At 37.1% G+C, this 23342-nt stretch overlaps 1 protein-coding gene across 2 annotated transcripts; it reads right to left on the reverse strand.

The window, feature by feature from the left end:
- Positions 1–835: 835 nt before the first annotated feature.
- Positions 836–21815, reverse strand: LOC592944 (5'-AMP-activated protein kinase subunit beta-1). 2 transcript variants are annotated; one of them, XM_003729251.3, is made up of 11 exons: positions 21789–21815; positions 20015–20102; positions 16662–16797; positions 12953–13134; positions 9088–9263; positions 7591–7684; positions 6596–6622; positions 5517–5622; positions 4919–5058; positions 3672–3740; positions 836–3266 (listed from the first exon to the last, which is right to left on the reverse strand). In XM_003729251.3, the coding sequence occupies exons 4-11, from the start codon at positions 13112–13114 to the stop codon at positions 3186–3188; spliced, it is 855 nt and encodes a 284-aa protein (XP_003729299.1). In that variant the 5' UTR covers positions 13115–13134; positions 16662–16797; positions 20015–20102; positions 21789–21815; the 3' UTR covers positions 836–3185. The 2 variants fall into 2 exon arrangements, with proteins under 2 accessions (XP_003729299.1, XP_797535.3); XM_792442.5 differs by lacking the exon at positions 6596–6622.
- Between the last annotated feature and the right edge of the window lie 1527 nt (positions 21816–23342).

Genomic DNA, 23342 nt, shown 5'->3' on the forward strand with positions numbered 1-23342 from the left:
TTGATATATTTCCTGGGAAAATAATAGTGGCACAAACGTGAAACTGTAACATTGATACATGCATAGGCTCACAGTTTTATTCAAACACTGATCATCAACATTATGGCTTTAAGTATACTATGTACATTTCTTATTTCATGCTTGGTCTTTTGTTTATGCCACAAATCAAAACAATCAAAAAGTAAGCAAGAAGCTCATCTACTTCTTGCACCAATGTTTTGATTACCTGCCTCTATATTGGGCACCTACAATGTGGACATCCTTTCACAGTAGTCCTAGTTCTGCAAAAAAATGGTTATGTAAATCCAAAATGCAATGATACACATCTTTCCAAGTACTGATTTATACTGCATCACACTAGGTATCGTTAAATGCTTGTGTGGACAAGTGTGATGTCAAAAATATGTTTGTTTAACCATAAAAAATAGTACTCTTATTTTCACCACACAAAGCCATTTTACCCGATGGTTAATGTTGGGTAGTTACATAATTTTAACCACTACAAAACCGAGTAGAACTCTTTCATCAAGGTACTAGTGTATGCTACCTTCTTAAAGACATATAGCAAGAATTATATGTTAATACACTGTCTCTAACAAAAAAATTGTATCCTTTGTAGTTTTCACAGCCCTTTAGGTAAAAATGATGTAACCAAACTTTTACCCCTCCCAAAAAATGGCAGTTGTTAACTTCACCATTCATCCTTAACACCTGCAAAATGCAACGTCTAATCACATATATACAAAATTAAGATCATTTCAGATGCCAGCATGCTATTACATGATGACTTTTTTTTCTTAGCACTGTATGTGAAATGAAGCGACCTCGTACATGGTTTAGAAAGAAAAGGAGGAAATAATTATTTTGATTCATCCTACAAATTTCTTACTGGCAGTTTGTAGGCACATTCTCTAGAGCAATATCACTATCAAATATAGTCCATACACTTTTGTACAAATACCTTTTTGGTTGCGCCACCCTTTTGAGAAATGACAAGTTTTGCGTCACCCTAATCTTAATTTCATGTCGGGAGAATCCTTTCCCATCACTCGATACACATCTAGTACCACAGACATATTTTGTGTAAACAAAACACCCGAATGCGATGATATTCTAAATGTTACGTCTTCATAAATACCAGGTGAGGGATGCTTCCACAGCTCAATATGCCCACATGAAAGCCAAGTAGAAAAAAATCTTTTTCTTTCTTAATAAAAAAAATGTGACATTTCAACTATTCCAATACCAGAGTATCCTCTACTAAATTCCAAGCAGGAAGTGGAAAGCGAAGGTCGTATCGCTCCTATCCCATCCTGTGCAAAAAACTTTAAAATGATATCAAGAATTTCATCTAGCTCTTTGAATTTCCTTGTGCACTACCTAATAATTCTCATTAAAGATTCTTACAGATAACATATAATGCACTGTTTAACAATGATTGCACTAAAAGAAAAATTGTCATAAATGAACAAAAAGTATATCAATTAAGTTTTTCCTGCACTACTGAAATGTGTAATTTCAATACATTCTTAATATTCCAAGAAAATGAAATTTATACCAACAAAAAAATAAAAGAAGAAAAGGAAGCCTAACTTTCACATTCTATGCCTATATTAAAGCAGATGAGTGCACATCTAGATTTTTCTTGTGAGAATAGCGCACAATCCTATTCTTGGCTCATGAACACTGAAAGATTTTGGTCTGGTACATGACATTGTAGTACTGGATTGATATCACGACTGTACACATTCTTTTAATAGCAGATGACGAGAATCAGCACCAAATCATTCCTGCCATAACATTTGTCAAAACGTGCAAAGTAAATAGTGAGCAATCCTTCGCTTCCAATTAAGAAGTGGTCTTCTGAACTTGAAACTTTCCATTTTGGCCTACTACCATCATCACACACTACCATGCATACGGTATGTAAAAGTACCTAGTCACCAAGTCAGTGTTTAGGTCTCTCCTGCACTTGACAGCCGTTTCTGGAATGAAACCATGCAGTCATATCCTTGGAAAAAATACCCAAGAAGATTTTTCCTGCTTTGTCTCACATCATCCATCCTCCAATAAAACATTTTGGGCCAAATGTCTTTAGCTTGAAATTATATATTCAAAACGGATAGCTCCTTTACCTCGTTGACGTTCTCAATTCTCATGCTTATGTCGTTCACCACCAGATGCTAAGCACGAGATCAATAAAGTGAGGTACATCTTTGAAAGCATGACAATCAAAGAGCAGATGTTCAACATTCTAAAGCAAAACTATATCATACATCCCCTTAAGAACTACAAACTACTAGCTAACGACACATTTTATTTTTCTAACAAAGTATTTCAGAAAAGGTTTGCAGCTCATGTGCTAATCTCATTACAGACAGAAGGCATGAAAGCAGATTGGCTACACGGTATGCTCCAAACACCATTACAACAATCACAAAAGATTAACAGTTCTTATCAAAAAGGGAAACAATTACGAAGTATATGAAAGGGTGTCCACAAACCAGGGATATACAACCATTCACTGTTGACATGTCAAAAATAAAGAGAAAAACACTGCGATTACAACCTCATGTCAATACACCATTCAAGAATTGTTAGACATGATGGATACTGGTAGCTCACAGGAATGATACCACATTTACACTATAACCATCGACAACATTTTATACAAGTGGTGAACCTGTCGGCTTAATTCAAGGCTCTGGATAAATTGTTCCAAATAAATGTGTTTTATGAGAGCCTTCCAAAAGGTTCTCCCAATCATTAAAGGAAAAAAAACACGGAAATTTGTTGATTTGCAAATACAACAATAATAACACTGAAGGAAGTAAAACAAACCCTCCTTCAATATGCTTGATAGGGAATTCAGCTAATTTCAATATTTGGACAAGAAATTCAATTTAAAACAAGAATATGTACTTGGGAGTAGTACATTTCAATTAAGTAATGACAGTCACATGATAACTTTCTTTTCAAGATAGTTGAACATTCATACAAGACAAACATATTTGTACAATACAATTTTTTTTCAAAGATAAACTCTTTTGCATGGAAGATTTGCGCCACTAGAGATTTTGTCTGGTTTAAAATCTTTCAAAATACAGTACACAAGAAATCCACACTGATATATATATATATTTTTATATTCATATTTATAATACACAATATAGTAAGTATTAGAGCTAGTTTATTGGCTTGTACAAAAGAGATGTCACATATTTCTTTCGATAGCGATGTGTCGCACTAAGCACCATTACTCCATCCTGCAAAGCAAGGGTAAAAAAGAAAGGAAAAAAAAGAGGGATACAGTTCATGATTACGCTTATTTAAATGAGCTTTTCTCAGGTTATATTCAGAAGAAAATTAACTGCCGTTTTAGAATACCCATATTCAGGACTTTTAGATTCTGCACGACGAGAACGCGGACTGCCTTTTTAAGGCAATGTGACGTCACTACCAGTGCCTTAAAAAGCCTTAAAAAGTCCCTATTATTACTGATCTAAACCAGTTAAATTATGTCCAACTTGCTTGTTGATGGCATATTTTTTAAAGCTCTTTGAAAAGTAACAAAATTAGTTTTGTTACAAAATGCATTATGTACCTGAGTAAGATGGTTTTTTTTAAATGTTGAATGAAAATGAAAACAAAGATTTTTTTTAAAGACTTACTTTTATTGACAAGGCATACAGGTGATTCAACATAACATGGTTTGGTTCAGGCAATAGCGCTGGCTCATACTGAAAAACAACAAATCAAGATCATATTAAAGATACTATGTCCCTTTTGCGGCCAACATCTGTGAAATTTAAATGTTAGCAGTGTCCTAGTATTCAAATTATGCAAGGAAACCTGTTTACCTTCTAGACTTCACTGTCATACAATATTGAGTAAGTGACTGACATGTTTTTCTTTCTTTGGTAATAACATACATAAAATGAGCTGTAACAGGTACATGAGCATTTGTCTACATCAGAGTACATCATCTACATCAGGTTGACAAACGCAGGGTGAAGGAATATCTGGTAACCCCAATGTTTATAGTTGCTCTTGTTAGTATTTGCCCCAATTGTAAATATTAGATATTTTGGATTTGTATGCCTCCGCTACAAAGTGGCTGGAGGCATTATGTTTCGGGGTTGTCCGTCCTGTTCTCATGATCATGTTATCTCAAGAACCGATTGATGGATTACTTTCATGTATGATTACTGTATGTATCTTGCAGAGTCAATGAACTGATTAGCATTGTTCAAACAATTACAAAAGTTTAATTTTGCAAAGGAGGGGGAGAGAGAATTGCAAAATGGATCGTATCAAATTGTAAGCTTTACAAGTCAAGATTGTTGATAAAAAAGCTTCTTCAAAATATGGACTATGGACACAATATAACAATGTGGAGGTTTGCAATCTAGGATAAGGGGACTGAAATGGAATTAGTTTTATAGTGGGTCTGAAGGGAAGTCGGACTAAACAGCACAAAGCTCACAAAAAATATAACTTTTTGCTCACAGCAAACGTGAACATAATTTTGCCCACAAAAACCACAGCAAATTAGTGCATTCCACAGCAGTTGTATCAATAAGTTATCAATCTATAGGATGATTTATTCCCTAAAAAAGTAATTGGCTATTAAATTCATAAATTCTGCACAAGACTACATCTCTGTTTTCTCTCAATCCATCATATCCAATAATCCATATTTTGTACTCCCATTTAGGAGAGCTAATTCAGTAATGTCACTAGCAGTCTTTTCCCCAAACCTGATAAGCAGTAAATAAATTTTCTGGAAATTTCTATAATGGGGCGGGTGCCAGGCAGAAAGGCATTAGCCGAGGACTTGGTAATACACTGAATTTGTATCAGGAATTCTCCACTAAGTGCCTTCTGCCAGGAACACGACGATGACCGCAGTGCCTACCTGGGGTCCGATGTCCTTGTTGAGTATGACTTGGAGGAGCTGAGGGGGCAGGATGGGAGGACCGGTGGTACGTTGCTGTAGTTCTTGGCTAGGGATATCCTGATTGTAGTCCCCAGGAGGTGAGCCCGACATGTCCACGCCTGTGAGGGTTAAAGCAATGGAATGAATGTGAACGAGAAGTCTCATCAGACATTTGATGGATTCGTTGAAAGTGCTGAAACTGAGAAATGTGGTATCTTGGAATAAACAATTATATATAATACAATACAAAAAGAACAAACTATAACCAACATGAAATAGATGTGGCAAGAAAACACATGTCACAAGGTATCCACAGAGGTATCCATGAATTCTACAATAACGACATATATGAGTCGCATGCTCTAGTCTAACAACCCCCCCCCCCCCCCCACACACACACACTCGGCAATAAAACCCCTTCCAGTGCATTTTTAAAATCAGTTTTCTATTCAAACTCAGGTCTGAAAGTGATTAATGGGAACACATTCAATTGGATCCCATACGATTGTTTCATCATCCCAAGACCGAATGTGCTGGCCCATGTTCCTCTCAACATATTAAAATGTTCAATACTTGCCTTTTTCCCTCTCTGAATCTATGGCAAGAGCCTCAAATACTTCAAAGTCGGACTTGGAGACACTGATGAAGTTGTTGACAGTCCCAAATGTGTTGCTCTGCAGAGGCTGTTACAATTGAAGACAAAACATATATCATATCAGGGGGGCCTGATCAAATTACTTTATTAGACTAATTTGAACAAGAACATAACAAATAAGAACTGTGCAGAACAGACCTTCACAATGCCTAATATTACAATAAGCAGAAACGGATCACAAGATTCTTTGAATGACGTGATATCATAACTTGCACGACAGTAAGACGTTTTTCACACATGTAATTCTGGAATATCATTGAGCAGATGTCATAGAGATATTCACCCTAAAGCTTAACACTCTTCTACCAACAATCATAAATATTGTGCAGATAAATGTCATGCCAGATCATTGTTCATGAAGTGAATGAGGAAAAGCGTTTTCTATATAAAAGGGAATAACATTGAGAGAAAGATACCAAACGATGCACAGCCGTAATATTTGGAGTTGTTACAGGTTTAGAGTCTTTAGACTCGCCCTCTATATTGAGCCAGAAGGGTGTTAACTCATATACTTTAAACACAGAGTTAACGCCCTTGTGGCTCTAAACAGACAGTATGTATATTGACAGGTCAAAGTCAAAAATTAAAAAGAATTTGAGTACATCTAATTGGCGAACAGTGAAAGCTATACAAGGCATTCAAAGAGTGTACACAATTATGAGATGTAATTAAACACGGCCACTACACACACTATTTCTTTGGATTAGCATGGCGATAGCAAGTTGCATCTTGCCCTGTGCAGTTAGCATGATAAATGTGACTAGTGAGACATGAACTAGTACACAATAAACTCAACAGCATAAAGCCCCATTTAGACATGACGCTAAAAACGCTTCACAAAATAAGTAGCGTGGCAAGTAATACAACAATGAAAAGTGCATGTGCTTGATTGTCTTGTTCAATTGTGCATTAGCGGTTCTTGGGAAGCGCTTTTAATACCGCCTCATGTCTAAGCGGGCTTCAACAACACTCGAGACAGCGAAACAACATCGCCAACTTACTTCGTCCGATTCGGGTGAGGTTCGCATCTCCAGAAACGAAGAAGAGTGCATGAGAATCATAAAAAGCAAGATCCTTGTGAAGGAAAATGCATTTAATGCTTGCTAGTGGGGGGTGTGTGGAATGTTGAGTTAAATTGCAGTGATCTATTTCCCCCTTTCAATCAGAAATACCAATCTTTAAAGTTTCTCTATGTGCAACCAGTTGGAGTGCACCGTTATTAGTATTCAATGAACCATGCTTAAAAGAGTGTCTCAAATGGGCTCTCTCTTAATCTATGACTCGTATGTAACGTTTTTCCATTACTGTAACAAATTTTTACCACACTATCAGAATGTCCACAAAAATAGACATAACAAAAAAGAAAAGATTATCATATTACATACATCCACGATGAGTTTGAATATATGAGATATACATCTGCAAAATAATAAGATGAGTATCAAGTTCAGCCCAACTAAAAAAAAATAAACAGCTTCCATCAAATACAGTGTATATTATGACATAGCCAGGGGGAACAGAAAACTGAAGCTGAAGTAGTCTGCAGGCACAAACCTTTTGTCAGTTATAACACACAACACGGGATATAAACTGTAAAGCTTTGTTCAGATTTGACGCAGTAAAACTGCTGGTTTTTTTTAATGATGACGATAAGTGTTATATACTTCACAGAGCTAACTGAAAACTTGCCATTAACTTACATGAAGAAAAAAAAATGCACATTGCTTTTTTTGCAATAGTTAACTGCTTTATATCTTAATGAGCTTTCAGACTGTGGACTGCATTCCATACATTTTTAATTGTAGCTGTTCCTGCCTTATTTGAGACAGCCAGAGAATGATCAAGTTTGGCTAGTTTCAAGAATTTTATTGGTAAGTCGAGGTAAGAGGCGAAATGGTTTCTGTGCCTGCAGACTAAGCTGGAAGCATGATAGCAACAGTACCCCTTGACCAGTGACTGTGTATGACCTTGACCAATGAGTCTGTAGCTGGCTTACCTGGCGTGGATTGTGGATCCACTGTCCATCCACATAGAACTTGTACTCATGCTGACCCTCGGGAAGATTAACGATGGCTGTGAAATCACCCTGACTGCAAGGGGAAAGATATCGGATTAGTTCAGAATGCTCAAATTGTCAAAATACATGTATGAAAAAGTGACCACTTATGGCTCTTGCACATCACTACAATAGATAATAAATCTAGAAGACAACAATAATCTTGAAACATTTGTAAGATGGGAGAATTATAGACATTGCTTGTGAAGAAACTGAAATACAGACTATTTCACGTATTTGTATGAGAGCGAGGGGTGGCTGAGAGAGAGCATGAAAGAACGAGAGTGAGACAGTGAGGTGAAGAAGGGAGGGAAACAGTTACAGATATGTACCTGTAGAATTGCAAATACAGTACAATACAGCAAGGTTTATGATTCTGATGGGAAAAGATATAAAGCATATTCTGAAATGCATAAAAACATGAAAACACTTCAAAAATAACATCCTTTTATTTCTTCCATACAGGATTTTTTTTTTTTAATTTCATTACAAACTGCAAGGTAGTGATTGTTTACCATACACTTTATTCCCCATTCCCCCCCCCCCCTCAATCTTCAACATGGACAACAGGGTTAGCTTTATCACAGAATTAGATTAATCAGCCATCCTTGACATTCATTAGTAACAATATACCACAGCTGAACGTGCACGAGCTATGGCTGCAAGAGTTTGGATGAAACTTTGACCTTTGGTGAATGAAGGGTAGATAATCATAAACGAGAAAATGATCTGCACTACAGATTACATCCAGACTGAGACGAATAGAGGTTCTTTGTTTGCCTCGTCAGGTCGTGTTTACATTTCAAATATGAACTGTTTAGATAAAGCTCTTAATTTCATCATACACAGGGCATGTATGTATGCATACTGGCTGGATGTGTACCTACTAACTAGCACATCTTCTTGCACTACTCCTAGACGGATAGATCACGATATGTAGGCCTAGCGTAACATTTGCTTGCAGTCATGTAGCGAGCGGAACAAAAATCTTATGAAACAAGCTATGTTGACTAAAAAAGGAGACCCTGTACCCCTTGCTTCTTCCTTCTTCTTGCATTGCTTTATCCTTCTTTTTTAAACGAAAAGCCTTTAAATAAAAAAAAAAACTTTTCAATTTTAAACTTGAACCACTAAGCACTTGGATCAATAATATTGGCATTTACTTTCATTTACCCCCCCCCCCCCCCTCCCCTAAAAAAAATGATAATAATAATAATCTACCTTGTCCATCTCATCCAGACATAAATGGGTACTACTTGATATGCCTGACCACTACTTCTGGGCACTTGGCTATGCCCATAGCAATGATATACATAATGGTATACAGATATACAGGAGTACAGGTATACGGAACATCACTACATTGTACAAGTTGAATCTTTAATATCATTCTGTTTTAAAATGCAATATTTTGATATGTTTAAATTACGAACTCACCTCTTGATCATTGGAATCTTGGTATTCCAATTGTTGAATGATCCTGCAACAGCCACAGACTTGCCGCCCCCTTCCCAACGAAACACCACAGGCAGCGCACTGGGGTCCACGTAGGGCTGCTCCAACAGGGTCGCTGTCCGAGGCCGGCCATCGGGACCATCATCACGCATCAATTCCTGGAAAAGATAGCAGATTTCAAAACTGTTTGAGATACAATAAATGATTTCTTACAAACACATGCACAATACAGAATATTTACACAGTACAAGTCTACCTGGTTCATTCTGCCCTAGTGACATGCATTAATTGTTCAAGTTCTACTGATTAAAAAATTGCCTTCAAGATGAAAAGCAGCCCACATAGCATTATCAGTAATTCATACCAGCAGAAAAGGCTGGCATAAATAACTAATAAACAAGGCCAGCATACAGATGGAGGGTTAAAACTTGTTCTTAATTTTAGGAATTTCTTTTTCCTTGTCCTCTCTTTTGATATGGTAATGTAAATGTGATGACATGATAGCATGTTAATTCTGCATACTAGCCAAGCCAACGAGAGAAAACAAGATTCTAACCAGCTTGGCCAAGTTTTACATCAGCCCACTTATAATTTTCCACGCAATTCGAACACGATCACAAAGCGTGTTGTTCGTTCGATTCGCGGGTCGGTCATCCAAAATTTTGGCGGGTGGATCTCAAATCACAACTGGTCAGAGGTCACGGAGGCAAAGTTCACATCGGAGGAGTGTGATGCCTTCTATTCTACCCTACAAATATCAGTCGACCGACATTTCCCATCGAAAACAGTGAAAAAGGTAAAAGTGCATCAGGAAGACAAACCTTGTATTACTTCTGAGATTAAGAATGAGATCCCTTATCGCCAGCAGTTTTTTAAACAAGGTGAAAAAATCAAGCATTGTATTGATTCAAAAGTTCCGGGGTCAAACCTACAGTGTTAACCACATGCAAATTTTTCTGATGGCTTTAGAGTGATTTACAGTTTTGCAACAATTTTTATTGAATAAATTTGGCAAAATGTCAGGGAAAACTACTAATAAAAATAAACGTGCGGCTAACGGGGGGAGATAAGGAGACCAAAGAACTGATAAATATATGAAAAGAGCCAGATCGAAGCACAGGCAAGAATCGAACAGAAGTTGTGCAAACAAAAAAACAATTGGGAGGAGCTGGCCGTAAGACTTCACGACGTTGGCTTCACCCATAGGTCTGGTGCCCAGATCAACAATAAGATCAAGGATTTAAAATGCCACTATAAACAGCTTAAGGATGGTTTGAAGAAATCGGGAGGCTGGCAGCCTGACCAATCTGGGTAAATATCCCCATTTAATATCATGGGAAGAAGGCCTGCAATAGAGCCACCTGCAGGGCAGGTTAGGGAAAGCAGGCAGGCGGCAAAAAATGACAACAAAGGCGAAGAAGGAATGGATAATAAACTTTACTAAAATTGTTATTAGATGGTCAGGATTTACCAAATGGACGGTAAGGTTTCAGTTAAATAACACTCAGCCGGGGTTAGAAATGTTGCACAAGATTCATGTAAATGAAAATTGAAAATTAAAATGAGATTTTGCGCGGTTTACATGAAGAAGCTGGGTTAATGTCGACTAGTGCGGGTGCCACTACTTCCGGAAGTTGCGCCGAGTAAGACTGGGTCGGTGGAAGATTGTGATTAACTTAATCATGGCAAGTAGGTCCAAGTAAAAGCATATGGACAACTAATGGTGCAAGTCACATATTTATGGAATGTTTATTGCTGAAGGGAAAAACTTACGCTGACTAGGGAGCCACGTCTGAACATGGCTAGAGTTGAGGTCTTTCAGCTCAACGAAAAATTCCCTGATTATAACAAGATATCTTACTCTACATGCTTCTGTAGTAGTCACAGCTTGAGTGGTAGAATACGAGTGAAGGAAGAGGTTTGAAATGTTACAGACCCCTTTGGTAAACACCTGAAAACATGTCTCTTTTTTTCCTTGACATTTAATCTTATCTCGCCTTTTTTCAAGTCTGATATTTGCGCAAGGGCAAGGATGGACAGCAGAAAAATATTTGATATTCAGGAAAACACACTATTAATTTCCACAGCTAAGCAATACCATGCTTTTGACCTTTTAAGAAATCAACTGCCATCGGGTAAAATTTAAAAACAAGGATTTACAGAATGATTACAATTTCCCTAGAATTTATTTGAAATTATGTAAAATGTATACCGGAAATGTTAATGAAGGCTAGGAAGATCAGCATGGTGTTCAATTATAAGTTGATAACTTGATAGAGGGTATATCGGTTAGTAATTCATTGGTCATATTCAATATGCACATGAAAGTTTCTTGTTTTACAGTACCGTATATTATCATAGGCATACTAAGGCCGCTTCTCCATGGTATTAAAATATTGGTAAGCATTCACATAAAGCAAGGCGGCTTTAATAATGTACATGTAACATCATACAAAAATCGTACAAGCACATGTTACACTGTTGAAATCACATCAAATTTGACATCTTGATCCTACCTTTCCATATATAACTTATATTTCAATGAAAATGTCATACTATTTTTTCTGTTGAACATGTAGGTTGGGAAAAAATAGATGTTTTGAGAGCATGGAAATGAACATACACAAATGTATTTGGAGAGGGTAAAAAATAAACGTACATTCTGTCATGTCCTTGCCTCATTTAACTATGTAGGCATGCCATAAAACTGATAAGTCAGAGGTCATTTATGACTGAACATAAATTTGGAGCTTATATTATTCTGACTTCTTTGTGACTGACAACTTGGATGATATCCAAGTTTTACACCATGCCCATCTGCCCTTTTATATTTCTAAATCATGCCATTTTAATTTCATCAAAAACACAGTAAGTATACATGTATAACACACAACTCTCTCTCAAACACTGATAAAGACAACATGAAATACCCAGGCAATGGTAAAAAAACATAATTAGTGAACACCGTTATTCTTGGCACCTCTTGGTCTTCAATCAAAAAGCCGTTTCCCTTTTCTTTTTTCTTGAAAAATGAAATGAACACAATTTCGACTTGGCTGCATGGTTAATTTTTCAAAGAGGTGCATTCTACAGCTGATCTTGTGTTTTGGTAATGGTATTGCATTTTGAGATGAAAAAAAAAATAATGACCAGAATCAATATTTGAATGTTTTTAAGACACAGTAGATGGGACGTTTTGATCAGCTAATGGGTTTCATAACGGATGGGGGCATGGGCTGCATATATGCCCTCCACCCCACACAAAAAATAAAAAATCAGCCAGCGACTTAAAGGGATCCGGTAACTTTGTCTCAGATTCTGAAACAAAATTCTGGATTTAGCTCATGATGCAATGATAATTATAAACCTTTAGGTCAGTCAGGAACCCCATGACTTTTACAAGCCGATCGTCTGTCTAATTATCAAGATATTCATGATTGGAATTATACATTTTGAAAACCGTTCGCCTGACGGTTTTCATAACCCTACAGTCTATTGGGGAAAACGAGTATGGTAAAACCGGTCACTCAAAGATTTTTCACTTTTTTGGGGCACTTTTTGATCATTTTGAAGCGCAATTTTTTTAGGGCTTCAATATTACACCATATCACAGACACTGATAACACGTAGGGCCGTGTATCTCAGATTTAACATTGTTAAACGATCCCTTTAAAGTCCCATACTGTTGCTCAAACTGCCCGAAACACAGTGTTGTGATTTGATTACATACAATATACAGGAATACATTTTTGTGTTTGTTCCTGGAGGGGACCCCGGAGAGAGAGAGAGAGAGAGAGAGAGGGAGAGGGGGATCAATAAGCAGAGTAGGGTTACCAGACAGACTCACCCTGAATCTACCGGCAGGAAGATCAATACTGTCATCTAGAGAAGCCTGCTGGATGATGGGTATCTTGCCCGTCTTGAAGTCAAAGGATGATGACATGGACTCCTTGGTGGGAGACAGAGACGAGCCGTCCTTGCCATCCCGCTTGGCTGCTGTGTTACCCATTTTGGTATTATTTATTCAGCCTGGTAGAAAAACGAAAGAGATACAAAATTCAGTATGAATGAAATCTCCTGACCAGGGGGGTGTTTCAGAAAGATCCTATACTACACTACACTTACACTACCAGGTATAAGTGTTCCAAATTGGAAGAAACGGTACTCATTTTATCCATTTTCAAACCACGCTGTGTATAAAATAAATTTAAGCTTGTTGCTTACTTACAAGCAACACACATGCTTTCTTAGCAGTCAGGTGAAACAAACACACAAATAAAAGGTAAGCACACAAATAAAAGGTAAGCACACAAATCAAAGACCTAAAAACCTAAGAGGTAATATACATGTAACCGATATAAATTAAATACACATGTACATGTAACAAAAGATCAATTTCAAAATTGAATCCGACAGTCATAAAACAGAATGCGAGCGCACATCGAAACTTGACTATTACACATTATGTGCCAGAAAACTAAGCACTACACTTGCAGGAAATTTTGAAGTGGAAAATAGATAGGGACATCATTAAGTCCATGCCTAAATTCCACTCCTGGGAGCACTTAGGTGAGGGCTCTAACAGGGGGTGCAGTGGGTAGGTCTGTCTGACATCATAAACAGCAGCTGCTATGACGAGCTACAATGATCCCTGGCCTGATCTTCATCAAATTCAGATACCAAGTCAATACAAACAACCAGATTTTACAGTTATACTGTATGTTGACTGATTATACATGGCAACTTTCTGTTAGCTTTTATTTGCTATGAATTTGTTTGAGGAAATAAATAAAATTAAAAATATTTTGTAAGGTGAGGAAGAGTGGCAGTGTAGTTCATCCAGTGGACACACCATTTTTCACCGTTATGAAATGCAAATTGCTGTATACATGTACCTCACTGTAATTAAGAATACGGTACTGATCCAAGTACATCTTGGGGTCTTGCAACCATCCTTATTCGTGTACAGACTAGTGCTGTAGCCGAACCGCCGAACCACCGAACCGAACGGAAGTTCGCCGAACATGGCACTTCCGAACCGAACCGAACCGAACCGAACGCAAAGGCCTGGTTCGGATGTTCGGCAGAAAAATGTTAACGTTTTTGCAAGCTAATAAACTTGTCATTTTGTACCTAATTTTCATGTCATGATTGCTCATTTTATATTTACTTTTTTCCAATTTTCCGCCTTTCCATGCCTATCCAGTGGTGGGCGCAACTTCACTGGCGCCATTTAAATCCCAAATCCTGACCACGCTACGTCGCGATCGCAAGCCATAAACAAGATCATGTGCGTGATCAAAACAGGCTCAGCTCAAACCCATTCAACAACAAATTTATATTTTAATTGTAACCATATCGGACAAATTTTACAATATGAATAATGAAATAAATATATATTATAGTATAGTATTTATTTATTCAGGAAAAATAGGGATTTTATATTTTTCCAATTGAAAATAAAAACTTATAAAAAACAGTTATTGACGGGCCTATTCAAGATGGCAGCTTTCATGACTCTAACATAAGACAAAAACCGTCTCGGAAAATCTTTAAAAAATATCATTTATCGACAAATTGAAAACATGATTCTTTTAAAATAAAAAATATAACACGATTCAAGACGGAAATACGAATGTAAGTAGTATTCTTCTTCACAAATAATTACGTTTAGGGCAGTTTTTTAATGTGAAATTCGTGCTGGTCGGAAGCAGTGTGCAAAAGTCCTCTGTGCTGGTCGGGCCCGGCAGGGCGGGCGGACCGCTGAGGCTATAACGCTGCCTGCTATTATATTACCGAACCCCGAATCGAACCAAGTTCGGGTGAAAAATTGCCGAACTCTGCCGAACCGAACACGAACATAGCGTCTGACTTACAGCACAAGTACAGACTAAGGTAATATTATTTAGTACCAAATCTTACAATCAAGGTATCATTTGAAATTCATCATCTACATGTACCATCATTGAAGGAAGACTTTTCACCAAGATTCATATTTTATGCATATTTTTCACTTCAATGGTTATAAATGATGACCCCAATAAAGGGCCCAATGTTTGCCAGAGGCCTGCCCCGTGTGGTAGCAACTAGTATCAAAATCCTGCATTCTTACTGACAGTGAAGAAGCATCCTTAAACTTTAAAACATCTTAACATATTTGAATTCATTTGAATACGGGTATATTTTCATGCACGTTCTACTACAGCAGTTACAAAGTATGAACTGAATGTGATCAGGGGAATGCCTGACATGGCAACAACTTTTTTTTTCTCTTGGAGAAGAAGCATTCATAAATCTGAATAATATATTACCATTTTGTGTACTGATTCATTTCACATATATATTGCAATATTAGTCTTCTTTGCTATTCAAAGCATAACTTGCTTTCATAGAAGCCCACAATAACTTTCTTCACATTATTGGATTCCTCGAAGTACACATAAATGGGCCTGGCTATGTTTGTGTATTATGAATACTTGGGCCTCATAGTTTGCTAGGTATTGATTCTATATGAGGCTTCTCTTATTATTTGATAATAGATTTATATATTCTATGCATTTAAATTTAAGCATCATAAATACAGTAAAAAAAAATAAAAAAAAAAAAAAGGAAAAGATCTTGATCATCACTAAATTCACAATATTTCAAAGCATACTAAAAAAAACGACAATACAGCAAAATGTGCAAATCTTAACTACAAATTATCCTACAGAGTAAATGAAAAATCATACTGGAGTGGAGTGATAACAAAAAAATGCTGACTTGAGATACATGTACATAGCAGCTGAATTCGGACCAAATTACATTTCAGCAGACTATCTTTCATTCCAAATTTGTTCATGAATGGAAATGAGAGTCTCGGGGATCTATAATGCTATTCAGGCCCACCCAACTATGAGAACCAGGCCGACTAAAAGGAGTCAACCGGAACGAACATTGTATATGTGTTCTCTAGAGGGTGACACTATAATTATGGTTGATTCATTGAAATCATACTACTCTGTACGTGACTGAAGCCGTAATGTACAAAGAAAAGAGTAAACAGACTAACGACGTGATCAGCCAAAAACATTTGGTAGGGCTTCATGGATTTTGCAAACGATAGATTTAACTGGGAGGGGAACGTGATAGTAGAACGTGAAGAAACTTTATCCTCCATTTCTCGACCGAGTGACTACTAGAATACAAGATATAATCATATCATTAACATAAACCATAGTAAATGTCATGCCCATGGAGATACTACTGGCAGCCAAAAGATGAAAATGAGACATGTAACACATACATTCGCAATACCGGCAAAAAGTTAAACTTTTGTTTTCCCTTATATTATTGAGTGATAAAAAATATAAAATTCTCTTTTATTATCTATTCTTCTTTTTATTTATCATTCTTTTTCTTTTCTTTATTTACATGTATATCTCATATCTCTTTTATCTCATAACTATTATCGTTTTTTTTCTTCTCCTTTCTGGCTACCCTGACATGTAGTAAATCCATGAAGCTAAACCATGGCTTAAAATCAACTTCTTTGAATTTGTAAAATTCCAACGTACCTGTAGGTATGAGACTACAGGAATGATTTGCTCTTGGTGAAGCACCTCCCGTTTTCCACTCACAGGTAGGTACAGTGACCGGTGGCCACTTCTGGTAAAGCGTTATGCTACAATGCGCCGTCGTGGTGACTGTCAGCTGCAGAGAAGAAAAAACATACAGGAGACCACACTGAATATTTAGAAACATGAGATGGATTGATCCTATTAGAGTTGTGAAAGATACCAGACTGCATGAGGGCTGTCCTCATCTGCTCGATTTTGCCAAATAACCCGCTATTTCATCTATCCCAATCGCAAATTAACCAGTTAATTTGCGTCTTCATCATCATGCAGTTGAAATTAACTGGATATTTGGTCAAGAAAATATCCATCAAAGATTCAAAATCTTGGTCTTGTTTAAAAAACATCCTGCTATTTGGGAAATAACGGGCTAATTTGCGCCTGTCCGAGCTAGTTTGTGATGCGCATATCTATCTGGTGAAGATGCAATTTTGAGCTTTGGGATAATATCCCTAGTCTGAAAATAGCGGGATATTTGGCAAACTTGAGCTGATGAAGTCAGGCCTATGGTCTCTCATCAACCTGCATGTGGTCCACCCAAATCAAACTCAGTCCAACCCCTTACCCCCCTCCACACATCCCCATGACTGCAACAGAGCCATTTCAGTTAATGTCTTGTTATTAATACCTGCACAAAATCCCGGACTACACCATACCCGGACTACACCATATCCTAACTACGACAAGACTTGGCCAATGATCAAACTGAGAATACAAATATAACCTAGACTCTCTGTTCATATGACGTGTGGAGCTGCAAAAACACAAACGATACGTGCCTATAACCAGGGTTGGCAGATTAACAACTTAGCTAATAAATTTTGTTAGCACAGTATGTGTATAAGAAGCTGTGGATCTCGCTCGATTGGTGAGAGGAAAGTTCAATCCCTCAAATGTCATAGTCGAAGTCGAAGAAAAAGAGAAGAAACAGAAGAGAATTAAAAGAAGAAGAAAAAAAAAAGAAGAAAAGAAGAAGAGAAGAGGAGAAGATGAAGGAGAAGATGAAGGAGAAGAGCGACAAGAAGAAAAAAAGGGAGAAGCAGAAGAGGAAAAACAAGGAAAAAGAAGAAGAAACAACCAAAGAAATAAAAAAAAACAAGAAGGAGAACAAGAAAAAAAGTAGTCGTACAAGAAGAAGAAGAAGAAGAAGAAGAAGAGAAGAAGAAGAAGAAGAAGAAGAAGAGAAGAACAAGTAGAGCGAGGAAAACAAATCAAATCAAATGAAAGAAAATCAAAGAAAAGAAAAAGTAGTAGTACAAGAAGAAAAAGAGAAAGAAGAAGAAAAGTAGAAATAGAAAAGAAGAGGCCTATATTTTCAAATACATTATTATAGAACTACAATATTTTGGGGAATTTTCTTTTTTAATCCTGGATAATACATATTAAATAAATTCATACACATTTCAAGAGAAAAATAAAAGCAATAACATATTCAATTGTACCTTTAAATTCTTAGATAATTTTGTTTACATTTTTTTGTTGAAAACTGAATATGACAGAAAGTCTTCGATTGAAATTTTACAAGCATTTGACCTTGGCCAATGTCACATAAGATTTGTATATGATTTATATATTCCGATTTTATCATTTGGATTTTAAAACAGAGAAAACATTATCTTCAATAAATAAGTAAACCTTTTAATTAAAAGAGGGACATTTCAACTGTGTATTATGGTGACAAATATGTTTACTGATCATCAAAAGCATACTTGGCGTGTTTCCTTTTCTGAAATTCATTTCAAGCTCTGTTATCTCACACAGCCATGTAGTCCTACTTCCTTGTTTACTTCCACTGAGCATAACAATTTTTTTACAAATTTATAAAAAGATGAGGCATTTCCTGCATGCACATGTAACAGTTTAACACCTGCATACTTCACGGTGACAATACAGGTAGATACAGCTGATAAAGTGATTTTGACAATTTAATACCTAAAACATCTACAATAATCGTTAAAGAAAAAAACCCTCAAAGTTGTAAGAAAGAGGTCATTAAAGATGGAGGAAAAAATTGATATGTAAAGTATAGGGATACAAATACAAAACATTTAAAACTTAAAAGTATACATACAGTGTACTGTATGATCACTCTAAGAGAACATGTTGGAATACGAGGCAAATTTCCATAATTCATTCTTCATTAGGAGGTTGAGGTGGTACCTGGTGAAAATCGTTTCCCCCCCCCCCCCCCATGTCCAATGGCTTCTATTGGTAAATCAATAATGATAAATCAAAATCTACGAAGAGACACGCGGTGTACTGAAGGTCTTCCTGGAGAATGTCATCCGTGATGCAGTCACCTACTGCGAGCACGCCAAGCGAAAGACTGTCGTACCAATAGGCCATTTTCGTAATGTACCGGTAATCAAATGCAATGCACAAGCACAACTATTTGTGAAGTGCCTCATTATAAATTAAATTATTCACCTGTTACAAATAATTGTATTTCAATAGTCACAATGCAAATTGCATATATTACGTGTTGTTGGGTAAGGCAAGCTGTAATGTTTGTTCTACCTTGTGACAAATTAGATCTAAATTTACCGGCAGATTTTATTAGAAAAGTAAGTTATGCAGTTTAGTTTCGTCTTCATATCACCAATGCAACATAAAATTGTCGGTAAGTTGTGTGGAGTTATTCTAAAATTGTCCTGTATCATTTTCTAGTCATCCTACCGTTCATAGTCCCAAATGTTCAAATGGACTTGCTGTTTTGACTGCTGGATTTTGTTGTTGTTGCGCAATGGTCTAACTTAGTTCACAAGCACTTCAACTGTGCCTCGTAATAAAATGAAAGTATTTCCTAACGCTGAAATAAGACGGGATCTGATCTGGTTTTCACAAAAAGCATAAAAAGCATAAAAAGCAAAAAGAATTTCCTGATTTTTTTATTGTTGATTTTTTTTGTTTGTTGTTGTTTTGTTTAAGTCTTAAAAATAGGGGTGCGCCTTAAACACAGGTGCGCCTTATACAAAAGAGATTTACGGTAAGACTGAATATTCAAAAGGAAAAGGAGGAAGAGAACCAATGATAAGTAAGAAGTGGAAATACCTAAAGCATTCACACAAGATTCATGAATAAAGAATGAGAAGAGAACAAAGGAACATACCAGGTAAGATGGAAGACTTGGTTTGTAGAGGAGATGATTGGAGAAAGGAACTGGGTTGATATGTATAGAGAGAAGGGACTAGAGAAAAATAGTAATCGTAACGAATACAAGTATGGAATTAGTCTAATTTTAAATCTTACATTAGTTACACAAGTGCTGAAATATGGAAATAATAAAAACTAACCTTGTGATTCTTGCTGTCAGGAACTGCCGTCCAATGGCTCAGCTTTACATCAATGCAGTGCCTGGGCTAAGGCGTGGTATCGGTATGGCTGCAAAAGAAATGAATCAAATAACTTAATAAAGAATCACATCAAGGATTGAAGTAGAAAGCACAATGCTTATAATACAGGTAGACCTATGAACCTATGTTATGAAAGCAAAATATCTACTCAAGACATGACAGATGCATTACAAATCATCCTTTTATCAAACTGCAACTGATTGAACATTGTACAAGGAGAGGTAGAAAAGAAACTTTTCTAGCTCATCAGAAAGTCAGAAGTTGTCACCGCAAATCAAAATTGTGTGAGAAAAGATGAATATGGGGAACATTAACCCTTCCTTGTAACATCTAAGGGAAATCAACATCACTGAATCAAGAACACTGTATACAGCACAAAAGAAGTGTCATGCACGATGCAATTTAGCAACTCTCACATCACTGAATGTCAAATAAAGTTTAGTTATAAAAAGAATGAATTCTTATTATTCTTCAACAAAATTATCTTATCTTTTTGCATCACTGGGGCTATCCCAGATTTCAGAAAAAGGAGTCATCATGATGATGCTACTGTAAAAGTGGAGTGGAGGGGAGGGAGGAGGAGGAGGAGGAGGAGGAGGAGGAGGGGGAGGAGGAGGGGGAGGGGGAGGAGGAGGGGGGAGGAGGAGGGGGAGGAGGAGGGGGTGGAGGAGGGGGAGGAGGAGAGGAGAGGAGAGGAGAGGAGAGGAGAGGAGGAGAGGGAGGAGGGGGAGGAGGGGAGGGGGAGGAGGAGGAGGAGGAGGAGGAGGAGGAGGAGGGGAGGAGGAGGAGGAGGAGGAGGAGGGGGAGGAGGAGGGGAGGAGGGGAGGAGGAGGGGGAGAGGGGAGGAGGGGGAGGAGGGGAGGAGGGGAGGAGGGAGAGGAAGAGAAGAATGTGAAGGGGGGAAGAGGAGAAAGAGGAAGAGGAGAAGCAGAGAAGGAGAAGAAAGAGAAGGGAAGGAGAAGAAAGAGAAGGGGAAGGAGAAGGAGCTAGGAGAAGGAGAAGAACACAGAGGTGATGAAGGAGAAGAAGGAGGAGAAGGGGAGTCCTTGTATATTTTTATTCTACAAATGAAAATTGCACAAGACAAAAGGTGTAATTTTTCAAATTTTGGGGAAAGAAAATGTTATTTCTCGCTAGCACTAAGCAGTAGCACAACACTGTCATTATGATTTACCAAGTTACAACATTTTAGACTGAACGGAAGTTCTGAACACTGGTGTTCAGAATGTCCCATGAGATGATCATGACATCTCTATACACTAGTCTCAGCTCGGTAGATCATGAACAGAGACCAAGAGGGACGACGCCTTGTCAGAGTTATTTTCTTACAATACAAATCTACGCAACCCTCACCTCGCTGTAAAAGTATAAGCAGATGTGCCACTATTCGCTGCAAATCAAATCTTTTAGTTCTATTTCATATTAGCAATATGGTAGTAAAGTAAATTGTAGACAAATTCTATTCAATTTTATAAAACACACACAACTTAAATTAGGTCTAGGCCTAGACTAATATTAATTTAAAAAAACATTAAAAAAAAAACTAAATTAAAATCAACTTTTTACCTTAAAATTGTTAAAAATCTTGAGACTGCCAATATAAGGTCCAGATTTATAAGTTTACTTCTAACTTCTATACACCCTATATCTATACTATAGCCTAGGGTCTGTTAAAACAAATATCGAATAGGCCTAGGGGGCTACACTGACTCACCTTTGCTTTGAGCTTTGCGTGATATTAGGGCCTACTTGAATGTGAATGTCGAAGTAGCTGTTGCTCATTCAAATCAATCTCTGATTCTGAAAGTCGAAAACACAGATGCTAGATGTAAACTTGAACGTTTACGGCACGTTATCTTCGTCGAATGCGAGTTTTTCTCTACGAAACTAACTCTGGTAGCAGAAACTAGAACTCAGGATAACTGTAAAAGTCGAAATTGTATTCTACGGTGCCATAGTTGGTGATAACATAAGGAAAAACATTGGTCTTGCAGAGCAGAAAATGTAACTCATTGAGAGACTTTTCAATGCAATTTGCCCATATTGCACGTAGCATGCGCTTGCGATTTGCTCGTGACCCGATGACAACAAAAATGGCGGATCATAGGGTTCTTCCACTTGATGTAGGAATGTCACTTGCAAATATTATTTTCATGTGATAAATTTGCACTATGATCACCATCAAATTTTCTTCAAGTTAATTATATATTTATATCAACTACCGAACTTGATGTTTTAATAGGCATGCATCAAATGCTATGGTATATATTAAATAATATTATTATACTTTACCCTAAAGGAAGAATGGACGAATCCATAAACTGACCTATATACTAGAATAGGTCAAAGTATCCCTGGATAGAATTATTCACACAAAGCCGTGTTATTTACAAACAAAAATTGGGGAGGGGCCGCAGCATGGAATGGTGTTGTGTGTTATTTGATACGTTTGGGCACGTGGGCTAAATCAGGCGGGGAAAATTCGACGTGGATGCGTCGGGAGGGGGTGGGAGGGGGCTGGAGGGGTGCTGGTGGTAGTGGTACAATGGTCTCATTCTCATTTATACGCAAAAATAAGACGCTCCCCGTTCAGCCTGCGTTTTTCAACCTGTGAACGAATAAGGAAATAGGCTTAAAAACTTTGGTTCTCATCTTATCTCTGATAAGGCTGATATCGTATAGACCTGTTAACTACGTACAGGGTTCTATTATTTTGAATACAGATGAATGAAATAATTGATATTGAGGCACTTAAATATAATGTATTTCAGTAAAACAGTAATGTATTTCAATAGGCCATTTTCGTAGTGTAATAAAATTCATGCATATGCTTTTGTGAAGCACCATAATATTTCATTCACCTGTTACGAATAAGTGTATCTCAATAGTCAGCATTCAAATTGCGTATATTTGTAGATGCTACGTAGGACCAGGGAGGTGAAAGAACACACATTTTGCTTGCCTTCACTCAACAACACGTAAATATATGTAATTTGCATTCTATTTAAATACAGATGAATGAAATAATTGATATCGAGGCAGTTAAATATTATTTTATTTACAATACGAAAGTGGCCTATTGATGCAGTTTCTCTCCCGACTTCGACCATCTGCTATGCACGAATGCATCTAGTACGGTGGAATTCACTTTGCATACATTTGTTATTGATATGTTGGCCATCCCTTTGGCAAGCTTTTCAGTCGTCAAGAGAAACAATAAGACACTTTCGTAACTGTAACCAAATTCATACTTTAGTGCCTCAATACC

Source organism: Strongylocentrotus purpuratus, unplaced genomic scaffold (assembly GCF_000002235.5).
Source record: "Strongylocentrotus purpuratus isolate Spur 01 unplaced genomic scaffold, Spur_5.0 spur5_scaffold_5, whole genome shotgun sequence".
NCBI lineage: Eukaryota > Metazoa > Echinodermata > Echinoidea > Camarodonta > Strongylocentrotidae > Strongylocentrotus > Strongylocentrotus purpuratus.

Bases quoted from the DNA above. Each gene is read 5' to 3' on its own strand.
- LOC592944 (XM_003729251.3), bottom strand. From the start codon at position 13,114: ATGGGTAACACAGCAGCCAAGCGGGATGGCAAGGACGGCTCGTCTCTG. The intron at 9,264-12,952 runs GTGAGTCTGTCT...TATCTTTTCCAG, and splicing joins TTCCTGCCGGTAGATTCAGG to GAATTGATGCGTGATGATGG. The intron at 3,267-3,671 runs GTAAGTCTTTAA...CTTGCTTTGCAG, and splicing joins TGTATGCCTTGTCAATAAAA to GATGGAGTAATGGTGCTTAG.